This window comes from Tachypleus tridentatus, chromosome 10, assembly GCF_004210375.1.
Source record: "Tachypleus tridentatus isolate NWPU-2018 chromosome 10, ASM421037v1, whole genome shotgun sequence".
NCBI classification, from domain to species: domain Eukaryota; kingdom Metazoa; phylum Arthropoda; class Merostomata; order Xiphosura; family Limulidae; genus Tachypleus; species Tachypleus tridentatus.
In genome coordinates this window covers 101,103,547-101,127,758 of record NC_134834.1, presented here as the reverse complement: position 1 = coordinate 101,127,758, position 24,212 = coordinate 101,103,547, and the positions used below count along the sequence as shown (strand labels likewise).

Below are 24,212 nucleotides of genomic sequence, written 5' to 3'. Positions count from 1 at the left end.
TTTACTTAATAAGCATTTTATACAATTAACAGCTATATTCTATGATAAATATATATTGGTGTCAAATTCTATGTTTAACATGTTGGCTCCCACACGACCCACTTCTGAATCGTGACAGTTTTTCAGTAAGACTCGCAGGACCCACCAGTGAGTTGCGTTTTTTTTTTTTTTAAAGGACCACTTATTGGCTGGGACACAATAGCTACATATATGCTCTGCCTTAAAAAAGACTAGTTCAAAGTATCAGGAAAATATACTCAAGAGCCAACAAGTTAAACACTTATGAAAGTCCTTATGTATTATAAGGCTGAAGATCACAGAACAAATTGTTTTATTATTTCTACCTACAAACACATACATAAAAAACTGTCGTACCTCTTCGTTTGAAGATGGAGAACTGAGAAAACACTCCCATGCATCAGTTAGTTCTTTGTCAAATGTCTTTTCATCCATTTTAAGGAAAAAATCCACTATACGATTGTCTATTATAGAAATCACCTTTAATTAGAAAGGTCCAGGTTACACATACACACTAATTGTTTAACTGTTAAACAGCAAAGCATGTAGGAAGCAGCATCAACTGATGGCGACTGCCATTTAAGGGTTAAGTAAAACACTACAAGTCATAAAACATTGCATCAAAAGTAGGAATCTGACAAATCATCCAAACCTTAGATACACTTATTTAATTTTAGAGAAGAAAATGAAAAACAAAAGTAAAAGTAAGAAAGCACATTACAACAAACTGTCATTATAACTCCAATCTTTCACACTAATATCTGGATCTCCACGAGTACAAAATAAACTCGTACAGTAAAGAAAGTCTTATACAGGGAAGATACTACAAATGTATCAGTCAACCTATTTATGATATACAAATGTCAAAATAAGTGATTTAATTATTTCCTGTCCAATAAATTTAAAAAATGTTTCTTTTTATTGTGATAATAACTTGTGTTAATACTTTAAACATTTATATTTATTACAAATAGCTGAATTAAGACTCATTAAAACCATTAAAAATGAATTTTTGCACATTTATATTACATAATTTTACCTTTTCTAAACAAGGACATACCATTATATATTAATGCTATATAACATTAATAACAGAAAACCATATAGTATTTTTTATTACAAATATATATATATATCTAACAGTAAAGTTGGAGTTCGCTTGCTTTGTTATACACAAAAATTAAATATTTTAAAGCATTAATTTTAACAAACTTAAATAATATCTGGACTTTGCAGTAATACAGTAGCACCCACAGCATCTTCAGACAAGACCACAATTAACGTTGCATTGTGACAACTATCACACTTTCACTAGAGTATAACAAAAATCATTGTAACAGCTACCACATTCTCACTAAAGATACAAATACAGTGGTAACAACAGCAGCGTGACAGCCAGCTACCACATTCTCACTAAAGATACAAATACAGTGGTAACAACAGCAGCGTGACAGCCAGCTACCACATTCTCACTAAAGATACAAATACAGTGGTAACAACAGCAGCGTGACAGCCAGCTACCACATTCTCACTAAAGATACAAATACAGTGGTAACAACAGCAGCGTGACAGCCAGCTACCACATTCTCACTAAAGATACAAATACAGTGGTAACAACAGCAGCGTGACAGCCAGCTTCCACATTCTCACTAAAGATACAAATACAGTGGTAACAACAGCAGCGTGACAACCAGCTTCCACATTCTCACTAAAGATACAAATACAGTGGTAACAACAGCAGCGTGACAGCCAGCTACCACATTCTCACTAAAGATACAAATACAGTGGTAACAACAGCAGCGGACAGCCAGCTACCACATTCTCACTAAAGATACAAATACAGTGGTAACAACAGCAGCGTGACAGCCAGCTACCACATTCTCACTAAAGATACAAATACAGTGGTAACAACAGCAGCGTGACAGCCAGCTACCACATTCTCACTAAAGATACAAATACAGTGGTAACAACAGCAGCGTGACAGCCAGCTACCACATTCTCACTAAAGATACAAATACAGTGGTAACAACAGCAGCGTGACAGCCAGCTTCCACATTCTCACTAAAGATACAAATACAGTGGTAACAACAGCAGCGTGACAGCCAGCTTCCACATTCTCACTAAAGATACAAATACAGTGGTAACAACAGCAGCGTGACAGCCAGCTTCCACATTCTCACTAAAGATACAAATACAGTGGTAACAACAGCAGCATGACAGCCAGCTTCCACATTCTCACTAAAGATACAAATACAGTGGTAACAACCGCAGCATGACAGCCAGCTACCACATTCTCACTAAAGATACAAATACAGTGGTAACAACAGCAGCGTGACAGTCAGCTACCACATTCTCACTAAAGATACAAATACAGTGGTAACAACAGCAGCGTGACAGTCAGCTACCACATTCTCACTAAAGATACAAATACAGTGGTAACAACAGCAGCGTGACAGTCAGCTACCACATTCTCACTAAAGATACAAATACAGTGGTAACAACAGCAGCGTGACAGTCAGCTACCACATTCTCACTAAAGATACAAATACAGTGGTAACAACAGCAGCGTGACAGTCAGCTACCACATTCTCACTAAAGATACAAATACAGTGGTAACAACAGCAGCGTGACAAGCAGCTACCACATTCTCACTAAAGATACAAATACAGTGGTAACAACAGCAGCGTGACAAGCAGCTACCACATTCTCACTAAAGATACAAATACAGTGGTAACAACAGCAGCGTGACAAGCAGCTACCACATTCTCACTAAAGATACAAATACAGTGGTAACAACAGCAGCGTGACAGCCAGCTACCACATTCTCACTAAAGATACATATACAGTGGTAACAACAGCAGCGTGACAGCCAGCTACCACATTCTCACTAAAGATACAAATACAGTGGTAACAACAGCAGCGTGACAGCCAGCTACCACATTCTCACTAAAGATACAAATACAGTGGTAACAACAGCAGCGTGACAGCCAGCTACCACATTCTCACTAAAGATACAAATACAGTGGTAACAACAGCAGCGTGACAGTCAGCTACCACATTCTCACTAAAGATACAAATACATTGATAACAACAGCAATGAATGTCCTGAATGCACCTCACTGAATGAAAGCTCATCAGGCCAACTGTGACCAGTCATCAAGCCCATTACAACCATACATGCAAACAGTTTAGAAACAAACACCAGTCAGTAATAATGAATGTCATATTTGCTGTGTAATTGACAGTGGTTACCAGGAAACAAGTATTCACATTACAAATAAAAGTTTTCATGAAGCACATTTGTTTCAGAATTAAAAACTGTCAAAAACCAAATTTGATTTCTGTTAACAATTCAATATTGATGTTTAATTCTCCCAAAGCTATCTATACTAACTATGATTTCTAAACAAAGCTATCTATACTAACTATGATTTCTAAACAAAGCTATCTATACTAACTATGATTTCTAAACAAAGTTATCTATACTAACTATGATTTCTAAACTAGACAAATAATAACTACGTAGCTGGTACTAAATGGTCATAATAGAAATACAATGATATGGTCACTATTTATAATGATTCAGCCTCCTGCAAGTTACCATGAAAATCCACATTATTTCAAAACTTAGTGTTCAAGATACACAGTAGTGGTACAATGATATCATAAATTATTTACATATTAAGACATACACTGCATTGTATTTCATGGACCTACCTAGAAATGTATTGTTTTCAGACAAACAGCATGTGAAATCTTAAGTGGGAATGCATTAAGTTTGCACATTTATAATATGGAGTATTGGAATTTTCTACAATTCAAATATTTAACAGAGTAAAACAAAAAGAGAGAATGAATGATGGATTCAGTCTTATCTGTTTACTGAAGTGTGAAAATTAAAAATACAGAACAAAATAACTAAAAAGTTAATAAAATCAGTTTTGTTTCAGAATATACAAGTTTGACTAATGGTATTCCTGAAGTTAAAACTTGTGTCCCTCACAATTCTATATTTATAGAAATGGTACTGACAGCACAGAGTACTAGATATTACTGATGCAGTAAGTTGGTTAAGAACACTGGGAAAATTGTTTAATGGCAAAAAACTACAATGAAATTCCTGTCCTCAATGGTTAAAAATACAACTGAAAATTATGCATATTTCAGGGACAAAAATGAGTTTATATAACTGGAAGAGAACTCACTTTATTGAACAAAACATTCATTATAAAACCATAAGAAGCATTAGTGGATATGGTAATTGCACTTACTTCATCAGTATGGTATATTTATACAAACTTTAGGCCAAAGTATGAAAAACTTTACAGTAAGTTTACCACTTCAAAACAGTAGAAAACAACCCAACTGATATCTCTCAGTTATAAAACCAAATACATAGCCAGAGACTTGTGATAATAATTGACCCAACAATTAAAAACCACACTGACAGCTGAGATAAAAACAAGCAGAATAACCAAACCAATACATTTGGTCTAAGAAGGTCATCCATCCATCTACTAGCTAAACAGATGAAAATGATACATGGGAAAAGTCTAAATTATAGCAATTTATACCAAGATAGATACATAACAATGTTTCAACATACTGAAAGTAACATGGCAAATTTTTATTATCAAGAAAATCTTTTCCACAAAAATATTTTGCATGAAAGTATTTTTTAAAAAAGTTACTATCACTTACATTTACTGTATTTCAGTCTCCAACTATTTTACTTCCAATATACTTTATCACTAGTTAACACAAAACCCTAATAACATAAAAACAAATCAAATAAAGTCCTTCATAAAAGTTTATAACAGCCTTTAAAAACAAAATCTAATTAAATTCTATATTTGTATAATAAGGGAAAAAATTAAGGTTCCAAAGGACGATAGGAAAAGCTTACATTATACAAAAAGGATGGAAAACTTAAGCAGACACTATAAGAACGAAAATCCTATTCATTTTATCATTTGTCACTTTTCACAAACGAACACAAAGTAGAAAACGGATTAGTCAGTGAGACATTAAAACTATGTGAACCGTCACAGCCTAATAATTCTCTATTAAAAACAAAGATAAAAGATTAGATTTTATGACTTCTGCAAAGCCAAATCAATAATGAAGAGTTTATTTCACATTTATTAATAAATAATATAATTACTACGTATAATATCAGCTACTATTTCATTTATCGTATGGTTAACACTATCCTATGCTCACGCTATTAGAGTAACATCAAAATATCCCTTCTCAAATCTAACAGTACACTTATTTCACTTTAATCTTTAAACTCACCTACAATACAAATCCATAAAACGACCACATGAGACTTACATTGAGCTCCATTTACTACTCCCAGGAGTTACACAGATCACGCGACAACTGAAATGCACACGCTCTACTTCAATACCACTATCACGTCATAGAACCAGCGCGTAAGCCTAAAAAGAAGCAACACCCTAGACCCGATGAAGTCATGTGACTTTTACCATCTCATTGAAAAGCAATGGTTTAGCAGAGTTTGCCTCATTTTGAAACTATAAACTTTTAAAATAATCTACACTTGTAGAAGACCAAGGTATGCTTAAAAAAAAAAGTCAAATATCGTTAGTTTGTTTTGCGTGATTGGGTTCTCTTTTTGTTTTTCACAACCATAATTCGCTATCAATAATGAGTTCTTTCATTAGGCGGGTACTTTTAAAATTTAAATGATTTGGTGAAAATAACGCGAAGCCTAAAACCAAACCAAAGTGAATTACTGGCAACTTCGACAATATCAATTGCATTGTGTCCACAAGACAGATGACATTGTCAAGTAATAACTGAGTGTATCACTAAAGCAGCAGAAATACCTACCCCAAAAAGGCAAAATACACATGGTTACACATTTAAAAAACGCCTGTAATGGGTAGAGAAGCCACTAATTGAGGAGCGAACAACGTTCCGACCTTCTTCGTCTGAGGGTTGCGGGGTCGAATCTCAGTCGCACCTAACATGCTCGCCCTCCCAGCCGTGGGGGTGTATAATGTGACGGTCAATCCCACTATTCGTTGGTAAAAGAGTAGCCCAAGAGTTGGCGGTGGGTGGTGATGACTAGCTGCCTTCCCTCTAGTCTTACACTGCTAAATTAGGGACGGCTAGCACAAATAGCCCTCGAGTAGCTTTGTGCGAAATTCCAAAACAAACAAACAAACAAAGCTTTTCGCGAAATTCAAAACAAACAAACAAACACTAAATGAATGTAAAACAACCCCTTACGTTTATTCTCTAAGTTTACCTTAATATTACGACAAAGGAAGATTTACAACTATTTATGAGTAAATGTCCAAAATTCCAGGAATGTCCAAAAATTAAATGAAATCACAAAAAAGTTAATTATTACATCATTCATTAAATTTTAACTTAGATGGATTAAAAAGGAGAGTATAAGAGCAGCGCCATTCAGAAATTGGATAAATAAAGTTTAAAACATAATCAATAAACACAAAACGCACTTAAAGAATTTCACTTTTAGCAACATCTTATGTGTCATGAGTGAAAAAATAAAATTATTGATCGATTGTTTAGATTATTTAGTTTTGTTTGTTTTAGTAAAAATGCACTTTGGGCAATTTGCTGTGTCCCCGAAATCGAACTCTGAATTTTATCGTTGAAAGTCCGTTACGTAGACTTAACTCTGTTTCACGGAGAAACTAGATTATTTACATAGCAGATATGTCACTACTCCCACAGATAAAGCAGCTGAGGAGTTTGTTTTAATTTTATATTAAAACTGTATGTAAATAACTAAGGTTTAATTTGAACAAATTAAAACTATCGAGCAAGTAGTTAACATTAATAAAGATATCGTCGCAAACAAACATATTACAGTTTAATCCAACTTTGATGTACATGGTATTAAGTCTTACAATGTGATTCCCAAATTATTTTGGATATCAAGACTACGTAAAACACTATACAAATAGAAGTTTATCGCTGGTGTTACAACTAATAATCTGTCAATTCTGACAGATAATTATATGAAATAAATTAAAAAGATCTTACTATAATGGACGTAGCGTGTGTGTGTGTGTGTGTGTAAGTGACCGAAATAGTAAATACAATGTGGCACACCATCTATTGAGTGGCATACAAATAAAATTCCATAAACAAATTTCACACTTCGGGTATTCAAGCTTCAAACAATTCATTTGTGCAATGACAACTTTTTTATAATTATGATGGCCCGGCATGGCCAGGTGAGTTCAGGCGTGCGACTCGTAATCTGAGGGTCGCGGGTTGGCATCTCCTTCGCACCAAACATGCTCGCCTTTTCAGCCGTGGGGTGTTATAATGTGACTATTAATCCCCCTATTCGTTGGTAAAAGAGTAGCCCAAGAGTTGGCGGTGAGTAATAGTGACTAGCTGCCTTCCTTCTAGTTTTACACTGTTAAATTAGGGACGGCTACCTAGGATAGCCCTCGAGTAGCTTTGCGCGAAATTCAAAAACAAACAAAGAAGCATTTATAATTATGTCTATGGGTTTATAAAGTTATAAAAAGGGCTTCGATATTATGGTGGGCATAGCACAAGTTACCCATTATATAGCTTCGTGCCTAACTACAAACAAACAAATATTCGTTATAATAGCACATAATTTTAAATAAAAGTGCTCTTCTCAGAACAAGAACACGACTTTCATTAGTACTGTGCATGAGGGTTTCATTATATCTTTATTAATGTAGTTTTTAAATGTTATACTGAAAAACTGGAGTTATGTGAAAAACTGGAGTTCTGTTGTTTTAAAAAATACGTTATATTTCAATAAACAGTATAACTTTTAATATACACAGCATTAAAGTTTATAATAATCAAATTTATGAATTTTTTAAGCTTTGTGTATTGAATTATCTGATGCAATAAGTTGCGTATGGTTAAAGAGCGCAACCCGAAAACTTTTCCCATGCAGCATTTCCTAAAATAAAAAAATCATTAAAAAGTGTTCACTTTTTCTAAAATTTTGTTCAATGAGATATGAATATTACAATTAGTTGCGCAAATAGTCTCCCAAATAGCGGCTTTTTTGCTAAGAAATTAGTGTAATGCTTTCAAAGAGAAAATTGATATTTATCATTGTTGTCTTAATAGTTTGTTTATTATCGTAAATAATTCAATTTACACTACTATTCCTTTCAGCAAAATTCAAAGGGGTATTTCGTCAACAGTTTGAAAGCCATTTATTTAATAACTCTGGTAAATTAACTTTCTGAGTCAATTCGTTTGTTTGTTTTGTTGTTTTTTATGCGTAAAGCTACAAGAGAGCTCTCTGCGCTAGCGTTTTCTTATATAGCAATGTAAGACTAAATAGGAGGCAGCTAGTCATTATCGCCCGTTGCTAACTCTTAAGCTACTCGTTTACCAATAAATAGTGGGACTGACTGATACTTTATATTGCCCTCACGACTGAAAGAGCGAGCATGTTTGGTATGACGGGGATTCGAACACGTAATTTTCGAAATACGAGTCGATCGTTACCAAACTAAGGCATACTATTTTATTTATTGTTGCTTTTATTAGCAAAACTGGTTATAACAATATATCTAACGTAATTTATTTTTATGTTTACTTATTGTTTACTACTATATTTTAGTTATTAACTTTGTTTTGCATTGCTAGATTAGAATTTAAATTTAGAATTGCCCTTGTTGCGTATTATAATTTATCCCCGAAGAGTCTTCAATTTCTTATGTTATGTATTATGATTTCAAATAGCCTGATATTTTAATTTTAATTTAAAAATTAATTGAATGTCGATATGTATGAAATTCGTGATATATACCAATAAGATTGATACAAACAATTTTATTTCTTAACACAAATATATGTTAATATACAAACAATAATACAATTTATAATAACAGCTATTATAAAAAAAATGATTGATATACAAAAGTTGTATAAACTTATAAACAATGTCGAGTTTTTTAGTTGGTCTGTTTCATTGATGGATTCTTGATAATTGAGCACAAGGTTACACAAGGAGCTGTCTATGCTCTACGAGTATCGAAATACGGTTTCTAGCGGCGTGAGTCCATAGACATACCGCTGTGCCACTGGGAGCCTATATGGTTTGGAATTGAATATTTTATCGACGGTTCACTATGAGCAAATTAATTCTATTTTGATACGTAAATTCATCTGACACTTACATATAACCTTTAGGCGAGCCTGCTGTGCTAGAATTATAGATTTAGTTTCTATATATGTGTTGATGATTATTTTTAAAGTTGACGGAAAATAGAAAATTGAAAAGAGAATCTACGTTGTAGAGGCTTAATACATTTTTTTATTAGCCGTTCCCTCTGCTGAGGATTGCAGTTATGCCTATTCAAGGCTCAACAACACTTTTTCAGCGAGAAAGAAATCTAATGTCCGAAGTTAATTCTCTGAAGTTGAAAGCTGTGTAATGTTCGAAATCTATAAACGTTCCTAGTCAGTTATCTGTAGTTTCTCGATTGATAAGTGTTTATCGCAGTCATAGTGGTCCAGCATGGCCAGGTGGTCAGGGCGCTCAACTCGCAATCTGAGAATTGCAGGTTCGAATCTCCGTCACACCAAACATGTTCACCCTTTCAGCCGTGGGGGCTAAATAATGTGACAGTCAAGTCAGTCCCACTATTCGTTAGTAGAAGAGAATTCTAAGCGTTGGTGTAGGCGATGATAACTAGTTGCCTTCTCTCTAGTTTCACGCTGCTATATTAGAGACGGCTAGCGTAGATAACTCTCGTGCAGCTTTACGCGAAATTAAAAACACAACAATAAAACACACACAGTTATACCTTCCGAGGCTTATAGTATACTGACTGTGGCAAACCCAACAATAATCTGAAAACTGTCTCTTAGAGCGTCGATTTATTTATAATATTTAGGCGAGAATTTCAAAAATTCATTTAACAGCAAGGTAAAACATATATTATTGATTCTTACGTCACAGAATCTTTTACAGATTTAGAGAACAGGCGGGACTTTTGCGATACACATTTAACAAGATAAGTTAGATGTATCTCTGAATGTATATTAAACTGAAACAAACATAGATATTAAAATAAATATGTAATATTAAATCAGTTACACTTTAAATCTCCTAAGCTGGCTAAACCTCATGACATTTTAATGGAACTGTGGCTGAAAACATTGCCAAAAACAAGGGCACCAAAATTATATTTTTGGTGGTTTTCTCTAACTAGATATGTGGTTCTGGTTTATTTTTGAATTTCGCGCAAAGCTACACGAGGGCTATCTGCGCTAGCCATCCCTAATTTAGCAGTGTAAGGCTAGAGAGAAGGTAGCTAGTCATCACCACCCACCGCCAACTCTTGGGCTACTCTTTTACCAAAGAATAGTGGGATTGAAAGTAACATTATAACGCCCCCACGGCTTAAAGGGCGGGCATGTTTGGTGCGACCGGGATTCGAACCCGCGACCCTCAGATTACGAGTCGAACGCCTTAACCCCCCTGGCCATGACGGGCCAAATATATGGTATACAAATGGTATACGTCTTTTTCCTTGTCATCACATGCTTTTCTTTCACTGGGGGATCTCCTTAGATAAGCAGTTGTGTAAATACTTTAGTGGTTCTATTTTTAATGATCTCATGGAAGACAAGAATCCCTGACTCTTCAGCAGATTGAGTTTCCACTAATAAATTCTTCTCTGGAGTTCTCCAAATGATCGATTTCTCAATGGCATACTTCCAAAGACTATCATGATGGATGACTGTTGACTTGAGTCGCCTGTCCTTCTGCATTCTGTAAAACAAATAATTGATGCTTTTTAGTACAATTGAAACATTTAGGAATATTTAAGCAGTAACTACACGCCATATATTTCAGAAATTAAGGAAAACATGCATTCTTTATGCAAAGTTCAAGCAAGGCATGAAAAAGCATTATAAGAAATGATATTATGCAATGCAGAGCAAGGGAAGTTGCATAACAACTCTTGTTTAATAGAGATAGAGGGAGTGGAACGTTCCAGAGTTAAAAGATTAATCAACACTCCCACAGTTGTGAGAAAGCGTGAGTGAAAGACAAGGCGTGAGCTTGTTAGCAATAGACTGACGTCATTGAAGCAGAAAAAAGTTACAAAACGTTTTATCTTAGATATTGGAGTTGGAACTTTGATGTAGGATTGATTCAAAGGGAAACGAGGCGTACCTCAAGTAAATAGGCAGCCGATTTTCTGAGCCTCGCTATAAATAATCATTAGATAAATAATTATTAGTATGTACTTATACTTTACAGTCTAACTGTTATACCTTCCTCTTTTATTATAAGTTGGTGATGTGTCAAGGAATCCATTCTTTTTTCACGACGATAATCTAGGTAAAATAATTGGATAAATCTTTCCAAATACTCTGCAAATCTTGATCCGAATATTTCCTTCTGGTGTGTCTCTCCAAAACTATGGGATAATGCAGCTATTAACCTAAATAACTGTCATGGCTCTGAGCTGGGTTGCCATTCAATGTTTGTTCTTCAGTATTTCATTAATTCACTTTAGAAATTATTGTAAACTGGATCTGATATGTCACTCATGGTTACTTTTCTGTCATTGTCCATTGGTTTCTTTACTGGCCGATATTTGACCAGTCAGCTAAATTTTGGAACTTGATTTGGTAGTGTCATGGCGATTGTAGCCCTGGAACATCCTGGTTTCTGGTAGTATATGTCTGCTATGTCACTGGGGGTACTAGGAAAGCTTGTGATTGGAAAATCGACGAAATAGGTTTGCTTTCCTAGCATTTAGTGATTTCTCTTATAAAATGATAGATCCACATCAGTGTAGCGTCAGTTTTTCTGTACCGGTCACTGTGTTCTCGAGAGAAAACTATGCATGACTCTGCAGTGGGGAAGCTTCATTCTCTGTGAGCATAGAAAGTGGACTGGGTGACTATAAATGTTAACAGTAATCATTATTCACTTTGAGAAAAAGGCAAACAACAAAAGCTGGTCAACTTGTACGATGATATGGTGTCTTGAAAGACCACGGTTTTAACCACGGCTAAGTTGAAGCTGTATTAATGTAGAAGGTGCGTGTTGAATTAATATTAATTCGAGCAAAGCAAGGAGTTTGTTTACTAGTTTTGGAATTTCACGCAGAGCTGATCAAGGACTAACTGAATTAGCCTAGTTTAGAAATGATAGACTAAAGGGAAGGCAACTAGTCAACATCACCACCAACAACTCTTGAGCCTTTATCAACCAAAAGTGGGATTAGCCATCACTTATAATGCCCCAGGCTGAAAGGGCGAGCATGTTTGAAGAAGAGATTCAAAGTTGCGACTTCCAGATTGTCGAATGTCCTAACTTCCAAGCTATGTCAGATCATTCTGCCGTTGAACATTTTGGTTGAATAGTCTAGTTCATCTAAATTAAGCCAGGAAATAATTATTTGTAAGAGCGTGTAAGACACTGTTGAGTGTCACCAGTCACAGATGTTAGCACTGGGCCATGACTATTAACATCCCACGTAGGTTACTATGGTAATGTCATACACACACGCTTGTTAACCCTATCCATCCTGGTTTTCATCTGCTAATTGACGTTTTGCATTAGGTTGTGTTCTGAATGGTTAAATGTCAATTTCACTCAGAGTACGAATATCGTTCCTCTGGGAAAAGTTAACAACTAACTTGGACGTGTTTGTAAAAACTGTTGTCGCGAGGCTAGAAAGCCAGAAAAATTTTGAGCGGTAAGATAATTTTTATATTTTGTGTGTTATTAGTCTATATTATTTAGAACATTATTTGATTAAATAAAAATTATTATTTTTCAACACTAGAAGAAGTATTTAAAAAAAAATAGGATTAACTCTCTTCAACAACCGAGAACGAAAAAAAAAAAGATTTGATAAAAATTTTGGGCTGCTCTTTTACTAACGAATAGTGGGATTGACCGTCACATTATAACGCCCCCACGGCTGAAAGGGAGAGCAAGTTTGGTGCGACTGGGATTTGAACCTATGATCCTTAGATTACGAGTCGAGCACCTTAACCACGTGGCAATGCCGGGCCGTTTAAGGAACTCGACTCGTAATCTAAGGATCATAGGTTCAAATCCCAGTCGCACCAAACTTGCTCTCCCTTTCAGCCGTGGGGGCGTTATAATGAGTGCTACAACTAATACAGCACTCATGAGTAATGTAATTCGATAGCGTAACGTGAGCTGAGCGTTCCACGAGTGATTCACAGCTTTTTAGCACACGGACAGTAGTGAGTCACGGTTCAAAGGGCAATAAAACAAATAAATTTTATTACAAGTAGATGTATACTGTTTAAAACTTATATATAATTAGAATAAACGAATGTGGTTTTATATTACAATATGAAATCATTTGGAAAGAAAAAAGAGTAACTTGGATTTATTTCGATTTTTTTATTGTGGTTACGACGTTGGTCAGATTTACAATTTCCGTTTTGAATTTAGATTCGAAAGAGAAGGTACAAATTATTAAATTGTACAGAAATATAACTCAATTTGATTGTATGTAAGAGGTCTTGGGAATTACAAAAAGGAAGTTTGAGATTTTTGAGTTAAGGAAAAGTATTTTTAATTTTAACATGAAAATTACTTTGTACACAGGCTAATCAAAACAAATACTCAATATATTTATGGACAAATCTTTATTTTATTAGAAGCACTTCAGTAAAAAATATGATTTTTTGGTATATATTAAAGAGTTATAATATTAAATGAAATACTGCCAAATTTTGTGAATAAATACATAGTGAAAGTTAGAAGTATTGAAAACTTTAAATTCTGTTTTTCTCATTCCATATATTCGATAGGTAAAAATAATCTGTGGGGAAAACACCTCAGGTTTGACTTTTGAAAATAAACTACGAACCTTTTTAAAATTGGGGCTTCCTTATGAACGAATTTTTATTATTGTTGTTGTTTTTCCTTCACTGGCAAAAATAAATAGACCATTGTGAAGAATATTTTAGTTTCCTTATGCACATACGAGTAACCTTTCTAGGGAACTGAATCCAGCTCTATCCTTCTTCATACATTAAAATTTCTAACGTTAACATGTATGTAATATTATGTACACAGTGAGTATTATAATATAATATAATATAATATAATATAATATAATATAATATAATATAATATAATATAATATAATATAATATAATATAATATAATATAATATAATATAATATAATATAATATAATATAGTATTATAATGCTTACATTACTGTTTTCACGTAGTTTATTTTATAGTAGAAAACAAAATATTATTTTATAGGCCAGGCCTACTGTTTTCTTTTTTCACACACAACATTCTAATTCTGCACAAATTTATTTTGTGTGCGAGGTTAAATATATAATTTATTAGTAGATGTATATTTAATCACTTATAACTAAATGTCCCGGCATGGCCAGGTGGGTATGGCAATCGAATCGCAGTCCGCGGGTTCGAAGACTCGTCACTCCAAACATGCTCGCCCTCTCAGCCGTGGGGGCGTTATGGTGTGACTCGTTGGTAAAAGACTAGCTTAAGCGTTGGCGGTGGGTGGTGATGACAAGCTGCCTTTTCTCTATTCTTGTACAGCTAAATTAGGGACGGCTAGCACAGATAACCTTGGTGTAACTTTGCGTGAAATTCAAAACAAAATTCTATAACTAAATATCTTTATTTATCCTAATGCAAAAACAAACAAAAACAATTTCCAGGTTCGACAAATCTTCCACCCCATGCTAGAGCTCCACCAGGTTCGACAAATCTTCCACTCCATGCTAGAGCTCCACCAGTTACAGTAACTTGAATTTAAACTCGTTGAACACATTAAGTATTATAATTTAACCGTTCTATTTTCACGTATTATTTATGGCTAATAACATATTTTTTTTAATAGGCTAGGCCTATTGTTTGCTTTTACTCGCACAACATTCTAATTCTGCATATATTTGTTTTGTGTATGTGGGGTTAAATGTGTGATAGATTAGTGGATGTATAGTTAGTGATCTATAACTCAATAGGTATATTCTAAGTTAAATGTTATCTTGAAGTTATCAAAAAATGTCATGTTTGCGTAGGATTTATCCGTGTAATGTATATGTTAACGATAAAATTACCGGTTCGGCTAGCATATGATAGACGTGTGTATCTACGAAAAAAAAATGCGTACTTTCAAGTGAGACCCGACATGGCCACGTGGTTAAGATACTCGCGTCGTAATCTGAGGGTCATGGGTTCGATTCCCCGTTACACCAAACATGCTCGCCACTTCCGCCGGGGGGACGTTACAAAGTGACGGTCAATTCCACTATTCATTGGTAAAAGAGTAGTCCAAGAGTTGGCGGTGGGTGGTGATGACAAGCTGCCTTCCCTTTAGTCTTACACTGCTAAATTAGGGACGGCTAGTGCAGAAAGCCCTCGTGTAGTTTTGCGCGAAATTCAAAAAACAAACAAACCGTCAAATGAAGGAAGTTTGCCTGCGCAGTGAAAGAAGCGAATAAGCAAGTTAGCAATCAAACAAAGATATTTTGAGTTTCATACAGAGACAAGCAGGCAAATAGAGATTTTGACTTTTATATGTAGATAATAAAATTCAGTTAATACGAGCTAAGTGTGGCTGGGGAAAGTAAGATTCATAAACACTAAGCATAACAAATGTAAACTTGGTGCACTCGGTGTTTGACTATGTAAAGTATTTCTGATCATTCAGACTGAAATATTTATAAACAACACGGTTTCCTGAGTATATCTGTAAGAATTTTACATTAAAAAACTAGTTATAGTGCAGAACGTGTGTATGACAGTAGAGGTACGAAGTAACACATTCATGTGAAGTGTGGTCATTCCCTTCTATACTGAACTTGTAGCTAAGGAAAGTTGAAAGTAAAACTAACGAGTCTTCATTGTTAGGAGATTTAGGGCAGAGCTTGATCGAAATCAGTCACTACTGTGTGTATCTACTGCGCAGTCCTACACTTAAAAATTCTTTCTCACTGGACCTATGTTCTGGCTCCATGTGAACCAGATGGCAGTGTAGGGACTTTGGCACGGCTACAGAATAGGTGCGGGGCATTGGACAGCACGGTTCAGGTTCAGGTCAAGCTAGAGACTCAAATATACCTACATTGACCAAATTAGTAGAACCATGTTCTATTGACAGATTAACTATGAGCACACATAAGCTTGCAGACTTAGAGCTTGGTCACGGGTTTATTTTCGTATTTGCGTTTTTCAGTTTTAGAGCAATTTTTAGGATGAAGTGTTTTCATAATTAGTATATTACTACCTTAACCCACGCTCTTTAACTAGTTTTCTTCTGAGAAGTCCTAATTTTTCTAACTCGTATTTTCAATTGTGATGTTTCCTAACCATGTTCCAGTTCTTAAGCCTTTTGGCAGTTTGGATTTATTTCAGTCCTGTATTCTCGGTATAGAAACTTATTCATACCGTTACTGAATAATGGAAGAAACTAATGATGAGTTATTTCTTTTCAAGTGTTTTAAAATTTGTGACATTGCTTACCACACTTGAGACTTCATATGCGAAGACACATGCTGATGCAAATGGATGTATAAGGTTAATCCTCTAGATTCCAGAGCATCAGAAAATACCAATTAATAAGTCGGTATTAGAAGTTCCGACGACTGAATTAGAAATCATAGTTTCAGATGAGCCAGGATGTCCAACTTGTCAGTTGTCAAGCCAGTTTCTTTCAGAGAAAGAGCAAGCCAAGTGAAACCTTTGTGGTCTATGTAGCTGAAGTCCAAGGATAATAAGACAAAGACTACATGTACCTCGTCAGAGGGCGTTTCGTGCAGCAAAACATTTGTCATAGGATGTATGCCAACAGCTACGACAACCATTTAAACTGTGTACAAATTACAATTTGTTTGTAATGTAGCAAACATCTTAATGGTTGTATCTGTGGACTATTTGTTCTCTGCCAACAGAGTATCGAAACCCTGTTTCTAACAGTGTACGTCTGCCGTCATACCGCTGGACCACTGAGGGGTCATGTATATGTAAATTTGAGTTTGTAATTATATATATGTATATATATATATACGACCTTCAAAATTTTGTATTTTTTATTTGCATTTGCCAACGTATGTTAATTTTTTTATATTTTGCAAATACTTTTCCGTGTGATTTTGAATAGAAAGGGTTTCCAATCTTACGTTAGGTTTAAATAATTTTGAATGCACTTAAAATATGTATTTTACATTTGATGTCCTATATTTATTAAAACGTTTTTCTTATTATAGTATGACAAGTTATGCATTTGGAGTTGTTGTTCATCTCTTGATTGGGTCCGGCATGCGCAGATGGTTAAGGCACTTGACTCGTAATCCGAGGGTCGCGGGTTCTATTCGCAGTTGCACCAAACACGCTCGCCCTTTCAGCAACGGGGGAGTTATAATGTGATTGTCAATCCCACTATTCTTTGGTAAACGAGTAGCCCAAGAACTGGAAGTGAGTGGTGATGACTAGCTGCTTTCCCTCTAGTCTTACACTGCTAAATTAGAAATGGTTAGCCTAGATAGCCCTTGTTTAGCCTTGCGCGAAATTAAAAAAAAAATTAATTGACAACTGTCATGGTAATTTACTTTGTATGACTTGCTGTGGTACGAGCTGCATTTTGTTGTCTAATTTATCGATTTTATTTTGTTAATTACTTATTACACAAACTTTGTTTTTGGTATTTTGTTACATAATTTATCTATTCTTTTGTCCTGGATATTTTGTATTTAAAGCTTTTATTTTATCACCTCATACGTCATTTGTGATGAAACGATAGACTTGCATTTGGTTATTAATATGTATGTTCCACATAAGGGGTTTGCATTTTTGTATTATCGGTTTTGAATGGTTTTAGCCACTTTGTTTTGTATCTGTGAAGGGTTTCCATTTTTATGTTGTAGGTTTTGAATGTTTTTTGCTACTGTGTTTTATATATATATAAAGGTTTTTTCTTAAAATTTCAGAGGGATTTGTTAGTGTGATTTTGATTTCTGAAGGACTTACGCTTTGTTTGACTAAATGTTAACCCTGCAGCTAGTGAGCTGTGACAGCGAGGGTGTTTTTATTAGGTCGTTTCATATGAAAGGGCCGACTTTCGCTTTGTTGAATAGTGACTGCGATTAGGATAACTTGGATACAGTCATTTGACTGTATGCTATTCATTATTGACGAGAGTGCCATGCTTTTCGTTTGTCTATCATGCCAAGTTTGATGATAATTTTTTTTTGTGTTTCTTTGGAACCCTATAAAAGATGATGCCTTCAGAATAATTGTTTGTTTTTTCAATTTTGCGCAAAGCTACACGAAGGCTATCTTTTCATTTCTTTTATCAAAAGGTCCACACACACACACTGAATAAAGCTGTACAATCAGTCTCTTGTTTGTTTGTTTGTTTTGAATTTCACACAAAGCTACACGAGGGCTATCTGCACTAGCCATCCCTAATTTAGCAGTGTAAGACTAGATAGAAGGCAGCTAGTGATCACCATTCACCGCCAACTCTTGGACTACTCTTTTACCAACGAATAGTTGATTGAACGTCACATTATAACGCTCTCACAGCTGAAAGGGCGAGCACGGTTGGTGCGACGGGAATTCGAACCAGCGACCCTCAGATTACGACTCGAGCGCCTTAACCACGTGGCCAAGCCAACCTTCAAAAAAATTGAAACTACTTTTTTGTATAAATTCAAATTATAAAAATATTCAGTCGAGGGGCTCTAAAAACATCAATATGGCGTTTGGAAAAGGAACTACTTCTCAACGGACTATTCGGCGTTGGTTCCAGAAATTTTATTCTGATGATATGAATCCCAGAAAGGCCTCAATCTGCTGTGAATGAAGAAAGATTAAGAGCTATTGTGGAAGCTAGCCTACAAACGACACTTGCAGCAGACTTACAAGTTCCCAGTGGAAATATCCTCGTCACCTGGCTACAATCGGGAAGGTTAAAGAATTGGACAAATGGATTCTCCACGAATTGACGGAAGGGCAGAAACTGGTTATGAACAAGAGGGAGCAATTCTTGAAGCGAATTGTTATCTGCTGAGAGAAGTGGATCCCATTCGACAGCCGGAAGGGATCAGGACAGTGGTTAGATGCAAGTGAATCCAAGACATGCGCCAAGACCGCATTTGCACCCACAAAAGTTGTGGTGATAATATGGTGCTACGCAGAGGGAATTATCTATTACACCTCTTTGTAATCAGGTGAAATAATTACAGTAAGATTTTACTGCCAACAAACTAATAAATTGCATAGAAAATTAACCACCAAACAGCCATCATTGGTGAACAGGCATGGACTAATTCTGCTGCAACACTCCAAACCTCCCAAACCACCATTTCAAATGTGAGGGAGTTGAAACATGAAATTTTGGACCATCCATCATAATCACCTGATCTGTTTCCAAATGTTTATCCCTTTTTCGGCACTTGGAGTTGTTTTTTCTAGAACAAAACATTGAAGAATCAGGAAACTATAGTTAAAACCTTTGAAGATTTTATTGTCTCTGAAACGACCGAGTTTTATAGAGACGGAATATTTTCATTAGTGTCTTATTAGAGAAAAACATTGCATCAAATGAAGCACATTTGGATTAATAAAAATTGGTGTTTGTTAAAAATATGGCGTTTTAATTTTTACCTTTACAATCGGCCATCTCATATGAAACGAACTATATATAGTTTTGATCAGTGTACGCATGGTTCCAAAAAATAATAATAATTTTGTGTCAGGAATTTAGTTTTTAAATGAAAGAAACTTTACTCAACTAAGGTGGTCGGGGATATTATGTCCTCCTTCGCCCCCTAGGGGTAACTTTTTTTATTTTCGTGAGTTATTTTTAAGCTTCCTTGGAGAGGTTGGTTTTACTTTTTACTAGTGGTATTTAAAAAAAAAAGAGAGAGTGAGGCAGATAAAAGGTTACTGGGTCCAGGGTAAAGAGGATGAGCATAGATGACCATTAACGTGACGTTGTAGTGAAGAAGCAAGGCGACGAACGTTCGACAGAATAATTAATAATATTTTAGTAATCAGATTCACGTGGGATCTGTAAATACAAGTGTATTTGTATTTGCTGTGGGAGTGGGTAAGAATGACAATACCCCGAGAAAACCCACTTTTACAAGACAAGTTCCAGATATTTATTTTTCCTGTTTTGTGTTGAAATAAGAAAAAACATAAGAAACCATTAGTTTTTTTTTTCAAATGAAGCTTTTATTAGAGATTGTTTTAAAGTGTTTCGGAGGCCATATATATGTTGTATAGAGCCACAGTTTTGTGTGGGGAAGTGTTTCGGAGGCCATATATATGTTGTATAGAGCCACAGTTTTGTGTGGGGAAGTGTTTCGGAGGCCATATATATGTTGTATAGAGCCATAGTTTTGTGTAAGGAAGTGTTTCGGAGGCCATATATATGTTGTATAGAGCCATAGTTTTGTGTGGGGAAGTGTTTCGGAGGCCATATATATGTTGTATAGAGCTACAGTTTTGTGTGGGGCGTTAGTCGAGGTCCGTTGTTTAGTTTGTTTTTGTTTTGTTTAAATTTCACACAAAGCTACTAGAGGGCTATCTGCGCTAGCCGTCCATAATTTAGCAGTGCAAGACTAGAGGGAAGGCAGCTAGTGATCACCACTTGCCGCCAACTCTTGGGCTACTCTTTTACCAACGAATAGCGGATTGAACGTCACATGATAACGCCTCTACGGCTGAAAGGACGAGCATGTGTGGTGCGACGGGGATTCGAATCTGCGACCCTCAGATTACGAGTCAAACGCCTTAACCCACCCAGCCATGCCGGGCCCTGTAGCTTAGTAGTTGATGTGTTTCTATGCGTGGTTCGTGTTGTATGTTATCATTTTGTGCCTTCTCCGGCGAAGTGACCTGTCTGGTGTTAAATATATTTCCGAGGACAAACCTAATGTGCCCCCCGCTAGTACAGCAGTATGTCTTCGGATTTACAACGCTAAAATCAGGAGTTCGATTCTCCTCAGTGGGGTGAGCAGATAGCCCGATGTGGCTTTGCTCTAACGAAAAAACACAAACCTAATGTAAGAGAAAGAAATTTTCCAGAGATTGATAATAAATTCTCTCCTGTTTCTTATAACGTTTTAATTTATATGTTCTGACTCAGAACAGGTTATATCTGATTTACTATGTGTACTAAATTCACCCAGCACTGTTACTTTCTTTGTAGAGTGTCTAGTCAAAAAGCTGTATTACATTGTATCTTCTACTCAAGCTGTAGTTCTCAGACTCTACTCACAGGTGTTTCGTATAGCAGAAATATTTCATTCTACAGCCTGTTTTCTGATTGGTCAGCTACAGAGAAAGTGTGTATTGTGAATTTTTGGTGTTTCTTAAGTCACATTTTACCTGATCTGCGGTGAGGGTTGTTTCCGTTTTGAGACGTAGTAACAAATTTTCCTCTACACCACTGATTCTTTCAAAGTGAATACTCTTCCGTCGGCATTCTTTTTTACCTCCAATATTTCCAGGTGTAACAACTAACTGGACTTTTCACTAGACATCAAGCCTTATTGTTTGCGGATACTATGTGCTCTTTTTCACCTTGAGATTACCACATTTTCATAACCACAACGGTTATGCCCAAAATATATGGTTATGAATGTAAACAGTTTATTGATTTTTTTTATCACAAAGTACTCCAAGTGAACTTACAACACTAGAAACCGAATATTGATATCCGTACCCATGATGGGCACAGCATAGATAGCCCATTGTGTATTTCATGATTTACTACAAACAGATTTATCGCAAAGCTACACAATAGGTTTTTTTGTACTCTAACACGTGGGATCAAACCCTAGATTTTAGCATTTTAAGTCAAATAAACTTATGGCTAATCCACTGGGAAAATAATTTTTTCGAACTGCTTTCTATAATCAGATGCCTTTAATCTTTTGGTGATAAGAAATCGTAGTTTATAACACGATTCAGTGTGATAGGAAATAGTGAGAGATAAGATATTGTCCACATAGATGAGTAGAGTTTTCCTTAGTAACGTGTTTTTGCATTACAACTTTAACCAAATAACGCATAAGAATTATCTTGGTTTGTTTATTTTTAAGCACAAAAGTACACAATGGACTACCAGTGTTGTTCCCTGCACGGGTATCAAAATTAGATGTTTAGTGTTTTTTAGCTAGTTTTCGGACTTACAGCCGAGATACTGAAGTGTTAGTATATTTTAGACACTTGTGCCTAAATAAGTACGATTAAAATGACTTTTACTTTCACTGTTTACACAAGAAAAGACATTTTATTAGATCTACCATCTGACGTACACTGTAAGTGTCGTCATCTTCAGGAGTATAAATCACATGATTAACACAGTGTTCGTAACGCACGTTCAGTCACGCGACGTTTTAATCCGCGTGTTTTTGACAGATTATCATGTCACCTACATACATTCAACTCCGTTAATAACCTCGCCCTTGTTTAGTACAGTATTATTTTTCTTCAATTCTTTTACCCACACAAATATTTCTGGTAGTGGTATAATCACCCTATTGGTTGGTAAAAGAGTAACCCAAGAGTTGGCGGTGGGTGGTGGTGACTAGCTGCCTTCCCTCCAGTCTAACACTGCTAAATTTGGGACGGCTAGCGCAGTTAGCCCCCGTGCAGCTTTGCGCGAAATTCAAAACCAAACCTTCATTTATTCTGTATTTTAGATTCCTTTTAGTCTGACCTATTTTTGAATTCACAAATTATTTTGTAAATACATATTATATTTTCTTTATTCTTAGCTTTAAATAACACAGATGTCTAAAGAAAACCAACGTTTAATGTCATACAATAAACATTTAAAATGAGATTGTCCCCACTTTCAAAATACAATTTCCTCAGTAATTTACCAGATAGAATTGTGAGAATGAAAGTTGTTTCTTACATTGTTCATGTTACGATGTCATATTTCACGAACATGTGTAAAATCTAGAAACATTTCGAGTAACTCCCGCAGTAGATCAATGGTAACTCTTCAGTTTTAATAACTGGGTCCTAGCGCGTTAAGGCGTGCGCTTCGTAATCTGAGGGTCGCGGGTTCGCGCCCGAGTCGTGCAAAACATGCTCGCCCCTACTAGCCGTGGGGGCGTTATAATGTTACGGTCAATCCCACTATTCGTTGGTAAAAGAGTAGCCCAAGAGTTGGCGGTGGGTGGTGATGACTAGCTGCCTTCCCTCTAGTCTTATACTGCTAAATTAGGGACGGCTAGCACAGATAGCCCTCGAGTAGCTTTGAGCGAAATTCCAAAAACAACAACAACAACTGGGTTTCGTGGACACAATATTGTCAATTGTGAAGCTTTGTTTTTAACAACAAACAAGCAACCATATCATGTGTATCACTGTTCCCAGTCTTACCTTTTTTGTCTTTTACACTAATCTTTTATACTGCGCCTTGAGACTGTGTACATTTTCATTTGTACATATTTACGGGACTTTTTTCTTTCATTTTGCAACATTTAAGTGTGATGTAAGGGCAATGCCAAAAAGTACAGAAACAACATGGGGATGAATGTACAAAACCAAAAAACTTTCACAACTTGACTTCTTGAGACTCAATGTTAAGGAACCTACAGTTAGGAAAGAACATATTAAAAATATATGACTGTATAATTCCCATATTCATGTTTGTCTTCTTTGAGACACTGCCATCCCTACATCATTTTACATTTATAAAATGCTTTTATTATTTGTTTCTTATGATGTTTTTCTCGTTTCTGAAAGTTACCGTATTAGATGAACGTGTGTAACAGAATTTAATATTATGGTTATTTTTTTTTTACTGCTTCACTTGCAACGGATTTACTGTTATACGTTTATTTTAATACATAAGTTTGTTTCAGTTTGATGCATGTGACGTACATTGTTGGATGTGTATGGCGCAAGTTCCGCCTGTTCTCTAAATTTTTAAAAGATTCTCGAGAGTAAGAATCAAATCAATAATATTTGTTTTACGCAAACGTTAGTGTATCTTCGAACATTGTCCAACCTTCGAGAATCTCACCTTAAACTTTATAAACCGAGAGAGAGAACAGAATATTATTGTTTTGTCAACTACAGACATGTTAGTATAAGTCTCGGAAGTTATAATTGTGATTAATGCTTATTAGTTGGTAAATTTCAAAACTTGATCA

The 24,212-nt window shown here is 35.5% G+C and overlaps 1 protein-coding gene across 4 annotated transcripts in view; it reads right to left on the bottom strand.

Moving 5' to 3' along the window:
• mv (lysosomal-trafficking regulator mauve) overlaps positions 1-5,513 on the bottom strand; it is a 144,975-nt gene extending 139,462 nt beyond the window's left edge. Inside the window, exons 1-2 of one of the 4 annotated variants that reach the window (XM_076462861.1) lie at positions 5,356-5,513; positions 376-482 (exon numbers count right to left, since the gene is read on the bottom strand). In XM_076462861.1, the coding sequence (XP_076318976.1) occupies positions 376-453 (78 nt within the window). In that variant the 5' untranslated portion in view covers positions 454-482; positions 5,356-5,513. Of the gene's footprint in view, positions 1-375; positions 499-5,316 lie in introns of all 4 variants that reach the window. The other 3 variants (XM_076462862.1, XM_076462863.1, XM_076462860.1) reach the window with 3 other exon arrangements.
• Between the last annotated feature and the right edge of the window lie 18,699 nt (positions 5,514-24,212).